General features: G+C 44.5%; 1 protein-coding gene and 2 pseudogenes across 1 annotated transcript in view; 1 reads left to right on the top strand and 2 right to left on the bottom strand.

Annotated features, from left to right (window-relative positions):
• The window catches only part of LOC127219286 (solute carrier family 22 member 5), a 29712-nt gene extending 29001 nt beyond the window's left edge, over positions 1-711 (bottom strand). The window contains exon 1 of the mRNA XM_051180690.1: positions 193-711. Coding sequence (XP_051036647.1) covers positions 193-585 — 393 coding nt within the window. The 5' untranslated portion in view covers positions 586-711. The remainder of the gene's footprint in view (positions 1-192) is intronic.
• A 4823-nt stretch (positions 712-5534) lies between these two features.
• Positions 5535-6000, bottom strand: LOC127219289 (40S ribosomal protein S25-like; annotated as a pseudogene).
• Positions 6001-8752: 2752 nt separating this feature from the next.
• LOC127219288 (cyclin-dependent kinase 4-like) lies at positions 8753-9806 on the top strand (annotated as a pseudogene).
• Positions 9807-13619: the final 3813 nt, after the last annotated feature.

Raw genomic sequence — 13619 nt, 5'->3', positions numbered from 1 at the left:
TCAATGTGGCTCTAAGGGCAGATGGCCAGCCTGACACTTGTACTCTCAGGGACATACTGTGGCTGGAAGTGATGTCACAGATTCATGTTCCTGGGTGTCCTGACTGGAGGATGCTCATTATCAGGGGCCTGTGCGTTGGACTAAGGACTACAACTGTTGTCTGTGGTTGTCATCAGACAACCTGCTACCTACCTCGGTCACGATGGTAGAGAGGAAGACATCCTTGCTGTACTCCCAGCCATCCAGGCAGTCTTCCTGCTCCAGCTGGTCCAGGTCCACGTCCAGTCCCGGTTCCAGGCCCAAAGCGGAGAAGTTGGCGATGGTAGCCAGTCGGTAGCGGCGGCAGCTCTGGGACACCTGTTGTCCGTCCTTCGTCTCAAACGGGATGCTGTGGTTGCGCCACGCGCTGCTCAGGTTCACGGTGTCAGGCACACGGCAACGGTGCTCCGGGGTCCCCGCCAGGAACACGATTGACATACCATTGAAGCCATTGGGGATGATGCTGGCGCTGAGTAGGAAGAAGATGAGGCGCTGGAAGGGTCCCCACTCGCCGAGGAAGGCGGTCACCTCGTCGTAGTCCCGCATGCTGTCCTCAGCTGCCCACGGCGCCCGGCCGGGGTTCAGGGGATGCCGCGGCGCAGGAGACTGGGCGCTGCGGGCGTCTGCTAGTGGCCAAGGAACAGGCTCGTGCGTTCCCACGGAAGCCTCAGACCCGGCCACTACCAATCTTACATAGGGCCCTGAGGCCGGGGCGGGCTCTGGGCCTGGGCCTGGGCCGCAAGGCCCGCCCCGCCGTCCCGGCTCTGAGGCACGGAGCGGCGGGGGCGGGGCAGGGGACTGAGTGACGCTCAGAGGGCGCCGGTCGCGCGTGCGCCTGAGGCGGAGCCGAGCTAGGATTCAGAACTGGCTGGGCGGTGCGGAAGGCGGGGCTGAGACTGGCTCCAAAGCTGGGAGGGCGGGGAGGGGTGTGGCCTAATATGGCCCGCCCCGTTCGCCAGTCTGTGTGTGCCCTGGGTGGAGTTCCGCCAGACTGTACCGCTACAGATCTTGGGGCAGAGAGTCTGTGGACCGTGCCCCGAGCAGATCTGCTCCGCGGGGAGGGATTACGTATCTTCAGGTCAGGTCTAGGAGTAGATTAGCAGGGTTCCTTTGAGGAGGGGGTGACTCTGAAAACATTTTGTCCAAGGCCAACCTGGGCATTCACTGGCTTAGAATTTAAGGGTGAAATAGCCTATCTTCTCAATCTTTTTTTGTGGGTCAGAAGGTAATGTGGCCATCTGAGCCTCAATGACAGCAGCCTTTGTCGCAGTTTTTCCTGGAAAAAAAAAAAAGCGGCATCGTTTTGGGGCTGCAGCTCAGTGTTTAAGAACCTAGGTTGCAACCAGCGCTCAGGAGGCAGAGGCAGGCAGAACTCTGGTCTATAGAGTGAGCTCCAGGACAGCCAGGGCTACACAGAAAAACCCTGTCTGGGATGGGGTGGTGAGGTGGGGGGCGGAGAGCCCAGATTGCTTCTCCAGACGACCTGGACTCTCTTCCCAACATGCATAGGGCAGCTCACATGAGCAACAGACAGGTCTTTGGTGCATAGATAGGACAGACTTGCAGGCAAAATACTCCAAAACAAAATAAAATAACATTTATATTTAAAAAGAATGAATTTTGAGACTGGTCATGAGAAAGGGGGCAATGAATTTTAGTTCCCAGACTCCCACTCTGTGTTTTATGTTCTTAAATCATTTTGTTGTTTCTCAATTGATAAAAGGCATAGTAAAAAATTAATTTCAAGATTAAGGATCTTAGTCTAGGATTGAACCCTCAGATTCGTAAATTTTACAGTTAATTCAGGAGTCAATTAATTCAAAACAAACAACAACAAAATTGCAGACACCTTTCCAGGCCAGCCAGGGCTACACAGTGAAAGGCTTACCTTCAAACAAAAACAAACAAAAAACCTTATCATGAAACCCAGTATTTTGTCGAGTAATGTATTCTAATTAAAAAAAAAAGGGGGGGGGGCATGAAAACTAGCAACTGTGTGATTCCACATTGCCTAATAAAATGAGAAGTTCCACTTGTAATTTTATTTTTATTTATATTTTGGAGATAGATTTTGCTATATGGCTCAGACTTGATCAACAGCTTTGACTTCAAGTGATCCACCCTCCTCATCAGGAGCACAGACAACAGGTGTGCACAGCAGGTGTACATTATAATTAGAGTTGTTTTTGTAGCTCTTGTATTGTAATATTTCATGTTGCTGAGACAAAATACTGGAGAAAACCAACTTAAGGAAGGAGGGGTTTGTTTGGGCTCATGGTTGGAGGGGTAGGGTCAGTCACTCTGGGAAGGCATGGTGGCAAGAGTATGAAGCTGCTTGTCATTTGTCCTCAGCCATGAACCCAGGAGTGATAGATCTGGTACCCAGCTTGCCTTCTCCTTTTTATTTAGTCCAGGACCCCAGGCCATGGAACTGATGCTACTCACTGTTAAGGTTAGTCTACCCATTTCAACTAACTCAGTCCAGAAACTTCCTAACAGATATACCTAGAGGTTTCTCTGAGATGATTCTAGGTGCAATAAGGTTGACAACATTAACCATCACATTTAAAATTAACCATATTAATAAAATTTGCAGATTTAGTAAATGAAAAATATATCTGTTAAACTAAAATTTTAGATAAAGAAGAAAAAATTTTAGTTATAATTAGGTCCCCTGTAGGGATATAGGAAATTGTGTTGTGCCTTGTGTTCTACCTGGCAATGCTACATAATAAAAGCTTTTAGAGCTGAGGTGTGGATCAGTAGGGGAGCGCTTGCCTCAAATTTGCCAGGTCCTGAGTTTGATCCCAGCACATCTTCTGTTAAAAAAAAATGAAATTAATTATAATAACATATTTAACCTAATGTATGAGGAACATGATTATTTCATCATAAAATTGACATGGAAATTACAAATGCATTTGATTCTTATTAAAAATCATTAATCTCTCAGGGCAGTGGTGGAACATGCCTTTACTCCCAGCACTTGGGGGGCAGAGGCAGGTTGATCTCAGTGAGTTTGAGGCCAGCCTGGTCTACAGAGTGAGTTCTAGGACAGCCAGGACTGTTACACAGAGAAGCCCTGTCTTGAAAAGCAAAACAAAAAACAAAACAGACAAACATTAATTGTAGTGAGGTAGTCCTTCTGTAGCACTGGCCACGCCCATTGGGGGGTGGAGCGATGGGCGGAGGTGACCTGAGGAAGGAGGTCGGAGGGGGCCAGGAAGGCGCTCTCTCTTTCTATCCTGACTCGGACAGGAGAGGATCGGGTTGAATTTCCTGGTGTTCATCTGTCTAGGTTGTAAGTTATTTCTCCCTGATTAAACATCTATTCGGCCTATTTGTTTATCCTGATCCTTATTTACCGCAATAATTAATCCCATTTTTCATACTGAGTCTGAGGAGTCCAGTATGTTCTTAAAGCACATTTCAATGGAGTCTGGTGAGGCACACCTTTACTTAACAGCTACATCTAGTTACTACCTCACTGGTTTTAAGGCCTTTAAGAATTTTGGCTGCTATTAATAATTTAAAAGTTACAAGATATCCCTGTCTTGTAAAAATGCCTTTCAAAGTTTTTGTGTTTTCTCATATCTTATTTTATTTTATTTATTTGTTTTTGTGGTCCCAGGGATTGAACCTAGGGCCTATGCATACTAGTCTGTTTTAAAACAGCAAAATTATGATAGTATTTAATACAGGTTATGTCCTAAACTGAAAAGAAAATACAGAAGGTAATCTAGCATTGCTGCCAGTTCTTAGACAAGGAAATATAAATGTCTTAGCCAAGGTTTCTATTGCTGTAAAGAGACACCATGACCAAGGCAACTCTTATAAAAGAAATACTTAATTGGGGCTGGCTTATAGTTTCAGAGGTTTAGTCCATTATCATCATGGTGCTGTGCAGGCATGGTGCTGCATGAGCTGAGAGTTCTACATCTTTATCTGAAGGCAACAAGAAGGAGTGTACGTGTCATACTGAGCATAGCTTGAGAATATGAGAATATGTGTCAAAGCCTACTTCCACAGTGACACAGTTCCTTCAACAAGGCTACACCTATTCCAACAAGGCCACACCTCCTAAATAGTGCCACTCTCTACAAGCCAAGCATTCAAACACATGAGTCTATGGGGGCCATACCTATTCAAACCACCACAATAGACATTTCCATTCAGTGAAGGAATGAATATGCTGGCAAAGTGAGGGCTTTATATAGGCTTCCAGCAGAAGGTGCAACCCACCTCAAGATCCAGATCAAAAGCATGTTGTCTTCCTTCCTCAAGATCCAGATCACAAGTGTGCCCTTCATTTCTGGGCTGTAGTTCATTCCAGATATAGTTAAGTTGACAACCAAGAATCGCCATTACACCTGGGATTCACATGGTAGAAGGGAAGAATTGACTCTGACAGATTTTTCTCTGCTCTCCACATGTGTGTGCAGTGGCAATGGCATGTACACACACACACACACACACACACACACACACACACACACAAATCTAATTTTAAAATTTAAATTCAGGTGAAAAGTGACTAATGAAGATACCCATGTCAGCCTCTGGCTACTGCACATGCATACATGTGTAGTACATGCACACACACGTGCAAACCCATGTACACATGCCAAAGAAGCTTATACTAAATGGATTCAAACATAAGCAGATATGACAGTGGACCTCCTAGATGGCAATCAATGTTCCCTGCCTCCTGGTATTGCTAGCCCATGAAGGTGTCTTACCTCTTGTGTCCCATTGGTGTCTGTAACTAACAATAAAAAGTAGTAATGAAGGAACTGGCAAGGGCACCTTTGAAACTGTCATTTGACCTCTTTGTCTTAATGGATTCTGTTTTGACCCTCTAACCTGCTCTCTCTTTCCCAGTTATTTCTTCCTCCCAACTGACTTACTCAGTGTTCTATTGCTGTGCAGACAACATGACCATGGTAACTTGTGTATAGGAAAACATTTAATTGGGGCTTGCTTACAGTTTCAGAGGATTAGTCTATCATCATGGCAGGAAGCATGGCTGCACGCAGGCAGACACTGGTGCTGGAGAAGTAGCTGAGAGTTCTACATTCAGATCTGCAAGCAACAGGAAGAGAAAGAGAGACTCTGGGTTTGGCATGAGCTTTTGAAACCTCAAAGCCCACCTCTAATCGTAATCCTTTCAGATAGTACCTCTGCCTGGTGACCAAATATTCAAATATGTATGAGCCTATGGTGGACATTCTCATTCAAGCCACCACACCAACTTAATTTGAATTCCAAGAATGGTGAACTCAGCAGCCATCTGCTGGGAACTAACAAAGCAGTCCCAGCTTCTATAGATCTCTGATGCCAGCAGGATCCCCAGAACCAACTCTGAGATCAGGATCCACCAAATCACTGACTGAGACCTTAAGGCATACCATAACCTTTTGTGTCTGTTTTTGTTTTGTTTATTTTCTGTTTATAAACTTGGAGCTATTACAGTTTTTAAAATTTTTTACTTTTTTCTTTTTGATTTAATAAAGTTTTATTTTTCCAAATGTACAGCTGATTGAACCTGTTTATGCATCTTCAGCACCTGGGGCATCTCCACCCTTTGTGTTTCTGGTGTAAATTACTTGGGCTCTGTGCTTTGAAACCAGCTTGATAAGTCCTTTACTAAGCAGCTCCTGAAGGGCTGCTCTGGCCAAGGACCCTCAAATCTTCAGTCTCTCAGAGACCACAGCCGGAGTAATAAGCTTATAATTGGGTACTTCCTTGCAGAGTTTGTCGTATGTAGCTTTGTCAAACAGAACTAGATTATTGAGCTTGTCCCGAACCTTACCTTTGGACCATTTCTTCTTGCCACCAGACTTGTTTACTGGGTCTTTGTCTTTCTTGGCCGACTTTCCGGCATCTTTCTTCTTCTTGTCATCCTTAGGCGGCATGATGAAGCTCGGAGAGTGGCGACAACCACTGCAGCCTCCCTAAGATGTCGGGGGGAAAATTTTTTTTAACTTTTTTCTTTCTTTCTTTTTTTTTGGATGGATCTGGATTGTCTTCCAAAGCTGGACACAGAGAAAATAAATTCTCTTATAGTTTTACTACTGCTCATCTCTCTCTGCTGTTTGGACCCTAGAAGACACACCTGGCAGAATCTGGGCTGTTCAGATCCCCAGAGTTAGGCCTCTGGTAACAGTTACAAAAGTTGTTTAAATTAATTTTTTAAAAAATTTTTTTATGTGTGTGGGTGTTTTGCACCACTGAGACTCATGTACACTCTTCAATGTGGCTGCTTCAGCATCGTTAGAGTCTTGAGAGACTGAGTTTGACTTTGTGAGAGACTGAGAATCGTGAGGCTGGCAAACATTTGCTGTTTTAAGCTGTGAGTTGGGGGATATTATGCTCTGAGGCAATAGATAACTAGTACATAGACTGTTTGAGTCAAACCAGTATCCTGAAGAACAAACACAGTTATAGTCCTTCTTACAGTTTCCAAGATTAACCATAGTACAGTGCAGTGTACTGACTGAGAGCATAGCCTCTGGTTATGGTAGAAAAGATCAGAATCTGGGCCCGGGAGATGACTTAGTCCATGTGACGGTTAATATTGTCAGCTTGACAAGCTCTAAGGTCACCTAGGAGACAAGCCTCTGGGCATGCCTGAGAGTGAGTTTCTAGATTTGGTTCACTGAGGTGGGAAGAGCTATCCTAACTCTTAACTGCACATCCCATGGCTGGGGTCATAGACAATAAAAAGGAGAGAGAAAGAAAGAGAGAGAATGGTGTGTATATATGTATGTATATATATATATATATATATATATATATTTATTTATAATATATATGTGTACATATATATGGATATACATATACACAATGAAAAGCTATTCTGTCTTTAAAAGAATCATGAAATCCTGTCATTTCCAGACTGACAAGATTTAATGGATCTGGAAGACATTATTATAAGCTAAATGAGTTAGTTACAAGAAACATTGAAGTATCTTATTATTCTCTATTGTGATATTGAGACTCCCCTACACATAATTAAAAATAGTAAAAATAACCTTAAAAACTTTGAAATAGCTGTTTAAGTCATTTTATTGCTGTTATTGTTGTTGTCATTGAAGCTATGACAAATACTGAGAAATGACTTAGAGGAGGAAGGATTTATTTTGGCTCGTGGTTTGAGTGGCTTCAGTCCATGGTCATCTGGTTCCATTGCTTCAGGGGCTGTGGTCAGGCAGATCATCATGCTAGGGAGTGTGTGGCAAAGCAGACATGCTCACCTCATGGTAATTCTGAAAGCAAAGGAGCCATGGGACAGAGCCAATGCCAAGACAGATCCTCAAAGGGCACCTCCACGACACCCCTGTGATCCACTTCCTCCAGCTCCTACTCACTCCGTTCAAATGCTGAGTCTGTCACTGGATTGACACATTAATCAGATGAGAGCCCTCACAATCTAGTCTGTGGAAGCTCCTCTGTGGACACACTAGGAAGTATGCTTTACAAATCTCCTAGGTGCTTCTCAATCCAATCAAAATCAAGCATCACAGTGTTTTTTTTCTTTTGCTGTAACTGTAAAACTGTAAAACACTATTTTCATTGGGTCACAACATCAGATCAAAGAGGAATAGGAGTTTCTACATCTTATCTGACATCCTAAGTACTACTACCCTGCATGTGGATGTTCTGGGCTGAAAACAGCAGCTATGAGCTAGCAGGACATGGTGGAGCAGAGCTTTGGTTGTCAGGGGAATGCGGTACTCTGTAGCATTCCCCAGGCATTCAATCTCAAAAACAACAATATGGGCTGGGAAGATGTCTCAGTGGGTAAAGTGCTTGCTTCACAAGCATGAGAGGCTGAATTTGGATTCTCAAAACTCACGTAAAAGCTGGGTGTGGCAGCATGTGTTTATAATCCCAGTGCTTGGGATGGGGCAGAGATAGGTGGTTCCTAGGAACTCCCAGGATCCAGGAGTTATACAGTCTAGCCATAACAATGAGATCCAGGTTTGGTGAGAGATCCTATCTCAAGACAATACATTGGAAAGTGAGACAGGAAGACACCTGAATTTCTACATGTGAATACATCCAAATATGCATACAAATATTCATGCACCACACATACACACACACACTCCATGTATATAGACAAATACACATGTATCTTACATACCTTCACACCCTATGTGCACACACACACACACCCATACATACCCCACATACATACACACAGCTCCTATACACATACACACGCGCGCGCGCACACACACACACATACACACACACACATACACACACACCATATACATATAGACACATGTATCACATGCACACACTAACCTGCACGCACGCACACACACATACACACACACACACACACACACACAGAGAGAGAGAGAGAGAGAGAGAGAGAGAGAGAGAGGAAGAAAAGAGAAAAATTCCATAGCAGTAGTAACTTGATCTCACTCCTTTGGGGTTAGCTCTGTCTGCATGGAATGTGAAGTATTCCTTTTACCCTTTGAAGACAGGCTATCAGATTCTGGAACACATGGAAAAGATGTCAGCGACACTAGTGCTGAAAATTCAGTTTCCCAGTGTGTGTGCTGATGGGTGCCTATGACCCCATAGTGTCCAACAGCCCAAGATGGATCCCCAGTGTACGACACCTCAGGAACTGGTCAGCTCCTGGGCTTGATAAAGGGCCACCTCCACAGCTAAGGTGACCCTTGCTCTGACAATGGCTACCTCTCCATATGAACCAGAGACTGAAATTGGTGTTGGTGCCTTTGGGATGTTGTACAAGGCCCAAGATCCCCATAGTGGCCACTTTGTGACTTTCAAGAGTATGAAATTTCCTAATGGAGGAGGAATTGGAAAGGACTTTCTCATCAGCATAATTTGTGAATTGGCCTTTCTGAGGAGGCAGGAGGCCTTTGAGTATCCTAATGTTGTTGTAGTTGTATGGCTAATGGATGTCTGTACTACTTCCTGAACAGATGGAGACATCAAGTCACCCTAGCGTTTGAGCATATTGACTAGGGCCTAAGGGCATACCTGGACAAGCGCCCCCACAAGGCTTGCTAGTTGAGACCATCAGGGATCTGATAGGTCTGTATCTAAATAGCCTATATTTTCTTAATGCATATTGCATTATTCACCAACACCTGAATCCAGAGAACATTCTGGCAACAAGTAATGGGGCAGTCAAGCTGGATGACTTTGGCCTAGACAGAATCTATAGCTACCATGTGGCCTTCACACCTGTAGTTGGTACACTCTGGCACTGTGCTCCTGAAGTTCTGCGGCAGTCTACACATGCAACAGCAGTGGACATGAGCTAGCTGTATCTTTGCAGAGATGTTTTGTTGAAAGCCTCACTTCTGGGGAAATTCCAAAGCTGACGAGCTGGGCAAAACCTTTAAACAAAACCTTTGATCTCATTAGATTGTCTCCAGAAGATGGCTGGCCTCCAGAAGCCTCTTCCCTCAGAGGGCCTCGGGCAGTGCAGTCAATGCCAGAGATGGAGGAATCCAGAGTGCAGCTGGGGATTAACCCACAATTAACCCACAAGTGAATCTCTGCCTCCAGAGCCCTTAGCACTCATCTACACAAGGAAGACGGTGACCCAGAGTGAGAAGACTGGCTGCCTTTCCTCGCTTCTGGACACTTGAGTGGAGAGAACTTCACTGAAAAGGCAGCCTCTGCCTTCCTCCGGGGATGTGGAGACACCTCCAGTTTTATTTTTCCTCCAGAGAATATTTAAGCCTTAAATGGCATTGGCCACTCTGTTGTATGAGGCTTATCTTTTGCCTCCTATTTCTCTACACTAAAGGGTGGATATATCTTGTCTTCTTCCCTCCACAATGTATACAGGAAAACAAAACAATACAAAAGAAAAAACTAAAAAGGAAGATGAGTTTTCCCAAAGTTTGGTGAGTATGTATATCCATCTGGGACACTGGGTCACTGGTATAATTTGGTTCCTCACCTGGCAAGATATGAATAGGCTGCTACGTGACAAACATGGACTCTGGGAATTGGGTGAGAAATATGATATTCATTTTCTGGACAGTCACATTTTAGTTGGGAGGCATACAATAGTCTGGTGAGAATAAATAGAAATTTCACAGAGTGGCTAGTGCCAAGAAAGAGCAAGAGAGAATGCTGTGTAGGAAGCACCTGGTGGTGGCTACTTTAGAGTATTTACACTATTCTAGATGGCGATGTCTGAGCTGAGCAGCAAGAAAGAAAAAACCAGCCTCTGTAAAGACTGTGGAAGGAATGTCACCAACCAGAACATCATGAGAATTGACTGTAAGGCAGAGGATGCATCTGGAACACCTGAGTCACAAAGTGGAGGTGTGACAGGAACACAGCAATCAAAGTGAGTAGGCACGGGACATAGGTCACACATGAGGGCAGGAGGTGGAATCCACCTAAGAGCACCTGTAGACAGTACCAAGGTGTGTGTGTGCACGCACGTGAGTGCGTGAGTGTGCGCGAGAGAGAGAGAGAGAGAGAAAGAGAGAGAGAGAGAGAGAGAAAGAGAGAGAGACATGGCTAATATTGTTACTATCTAGGGATCTTGATCTGGTTCATTTTCTCTGCCTGTTAAAGAATTAAAAGATAGGAACAACTCAAGTATAACAGGTAGATGCAGGGTAGAACACAGCCAACAGGATCAGACAGAATGAGCAAGCATGAAGAAAGGCTTTCATTAGAGGTGGGGAAGCAGACACACAGGAGAACGACCCTCATAGACCAGAAGGGCACTGAGGAAGTCTCTTCTTGAGGGCTTGCTCTTTCTAGCTTTGGGCAGCATTCCAGTTCTTTTGGGTCCCTAACAATGATGCCCCAAGGTCAATAGGAAAAAGTCAAAGAAGGTTATGCCACCCCTAACCACTTATTGTCAACAAAAAGGCGAGCTGTTAAGTCTCAAACCTTGGACAAGTGGCTGGGTGCCTACTTAACATATGAAAGCAGACCTGGCCCCTAGATTCTCTCAGCATCCATCAGTTCCAACCTGTTACATGGTATGGCTGACATACCCCACCCCGTACCCTAAACTTCACCAGCACAGGGCCTGGGCTATCCCCAGAGGCTCTTCCCAGCCACTTTGGTTACCTGCCCCTTTTTGGCCTCTTGGCTGCTGCACCCTCCCCCACTCTGCCCTCTTCCTTCCCCTCCCCGTCTCCTCACGAGGCTCTGGGTCAGGTCCACTCTGGACCCTCCCAGATGCCTCTGCCTCTGGCTATGCTTTTCCTTTTATGTGCAATAAACTTTCATCTCCACCACACCTAGGAGCAGTCATGTCCTTACTTTTATTTCTTTTTCTCATTCATGGCTAAGGGTTTGAAGGGTCTTTGAAGGGGTTCTCTCAAATTTAGAGTTGCTCAGTTTGAACAAAGAAAGAAAGGCAGCCATTTTGGAAGTTTACCATCTTTGTTACTTGGCCATAGCTCCCTCTCCCCGTCTGCCTGCCCATCAGGAAATCTGTCTAGCTACTAGTCTCTCAGCCCTATTGGACACAGGCACAAGAGCTGAGAATGACTCCTAGATTTTCAGCCTTAGCAATTTGGTGGCATTAGGTGCCAGTTTCTGTAAAGGGGAATTGATATGACAGAGGTTTGGGAAATTGTTTTTAAATTTAAGTTATTATTTTGTGTTAGACCTTTGGAAAATTGTGACAATTCACGACAAAGCTTAGCATTATAGACACTACAATTTAGTAACATGTGTATTCAGAGCATGGAGCTGTGACACTGTCCTCTGTGAAATGCTTTTCAGCTTGCAAATACAGAAACTGTATGCATTAACCTATTTGCCACTCTCTACCATATAAGGGATTTGTCCTTTGGTGACTGATTTGTTACTACTACGTTCCTAAGGCTCATCTGAGGTGTAGCATGTGTCAGAATTCCCTGTCCTTTAAGGCTGGGTGATCTTCCATGAGATATGTATCTACTTTTTGTTTGTGCTTTTGCTCAGCAACAGAGTGGACACACACATAAGAAATATCCGTCTGAGCACTTGCACCAAATTTTCTTTTTTCTCTTTGCACATTCCCGCGTGTGTGTGTGCACACACACACGCTTCACGCACGTGGGCTTGCCTCTGTTGATATCAGGATGTTCCTCTGTTGTTCCACCTTCTTCACTGAGCTCACTTGTGTAGTTGTTCTTGCTGGCTATCGTGTTCTGGAGAGATCCCCTGTGTGGTGATTTGAATGAGAATAGCCCCATAAACTTATATGTTTGGATTCTTGGCTCCCAGTTAGTGGAACTGTTTGAGGAGGATTGGGAGGTGGTGCCTTGTTTGAGGAGGTGTGTCTTTCAGGTTTCAAAAACCCACAGCCACAGCACCAGGCGCTCTCTCTCTCTCTCTCTCTCTCTCTGCAGGTCAGGATTTAAAGTTTTTACCTGCTGCTCTGGTGCTGTGCCTGTCTGCTTCCCGTCATGATGATCATGGACTAAACTTCCAAAATTTCCTTTTATAACAGCAGTTCTCAACTTGTGGGTCTCCCAAAATATTTACATTATAATTCAAAACAGTAGCAAAATTGCAGATATGAAGTAGCAATGAAATAATTTTATGGTTGAGTGGTCAACATGAGGGACTATACTAAAAGGTCACAGTATTAGGAAGGTTTATAAGTTGCCTTGGTCATGGTATCTCTTCTCAGCAATAGAACAGTAACTAAGACAACCTGTCTCTGAGGCTGGAATTACGGGGTACTACATCACCCACATGGCATTTACATGGGTTCTAGAAATGCAAACTCTGGTCCTTTTCCTTGAGCAGCAAGCACTTTGACCCCTGTGTATCTTCCCAGCTTATGACTCTTCAGTCCTTTGGGCATATGTATTGATATGGACCTGCTGGGTCAGGTGATGATGCCATGGGGTTGTTTGTTTATTTATTTTTTTGAAACAGGATTTTTCTGTGTAGCCTAGCTGTCCTGGAACTTACTTTGTAGACTAGGTTGGCCTCAAACTCAGACATCCTTCTGCCTGTGCCTTCCAAGTGTTGAGATGAAAGGTGTGTGCCACCACTGCCTGTTGTGTTTGTGTGTGTGTGTGTATGTGTGTGTGTATGTGTGTGTGTGTGTGTGTGTGTGTGTGTGTGTGATGGCTCTGAGTATCATATCCAAAGCCTTGTATATACTAGGAAAACTCTACCACTAAGCTGCATCTCCAGTCCTATTTAACTTTTTGGAAGAGCTTCTCTCTCTCTCTCTCTCTCTCTCTCTCTCTCTCTCTCTCTCTCTCTCTCTCTCTCTCCAGCTGTATTTTTTACATTCTCATGAGCAACTCCAAAGGTTCCAGTTCCACACACCCATATTATCAGGGTTGTTTTCTGGTGTTTACTTGTTTAAGATTTATTTTCATTATTTTTAAATTTGTTTTTACTATTTTTAATCATGCATATTTGTGTCTGTGTGTGGATATGTGCACATGGGTTCAGCTGTCCTAGGAGGCCAGACTACCTAGAGCTGGAGTTACAGGTGGTTTTGAGCCACCTGTTGTGTGTGCTGGGAGCTGAACGTGGGTCCTCAGGAAGAGCAGCATATGTTAGTAACCCCTGAGCCATCTCTTCAGCCCCTG

This window comes from Phodopus roborovskii, unplaced genomic scaffold (genome assembly GCF_943737965.1).
Source record: "Phodopus roborovskii unplaced genomic scaffold, PHOROB, whole genome shotgun sequence".
Taxonomy (NCBI): domain Eukaryota; kingdom Metazoa; phylum Chordata; class Mammalia; order Rodentia; family Cricetidae; genus Phodopus; species Phodopus roborovskii.
This window is presented reverse-complemented; position numbering and strand designations above follow the sequence as displayed.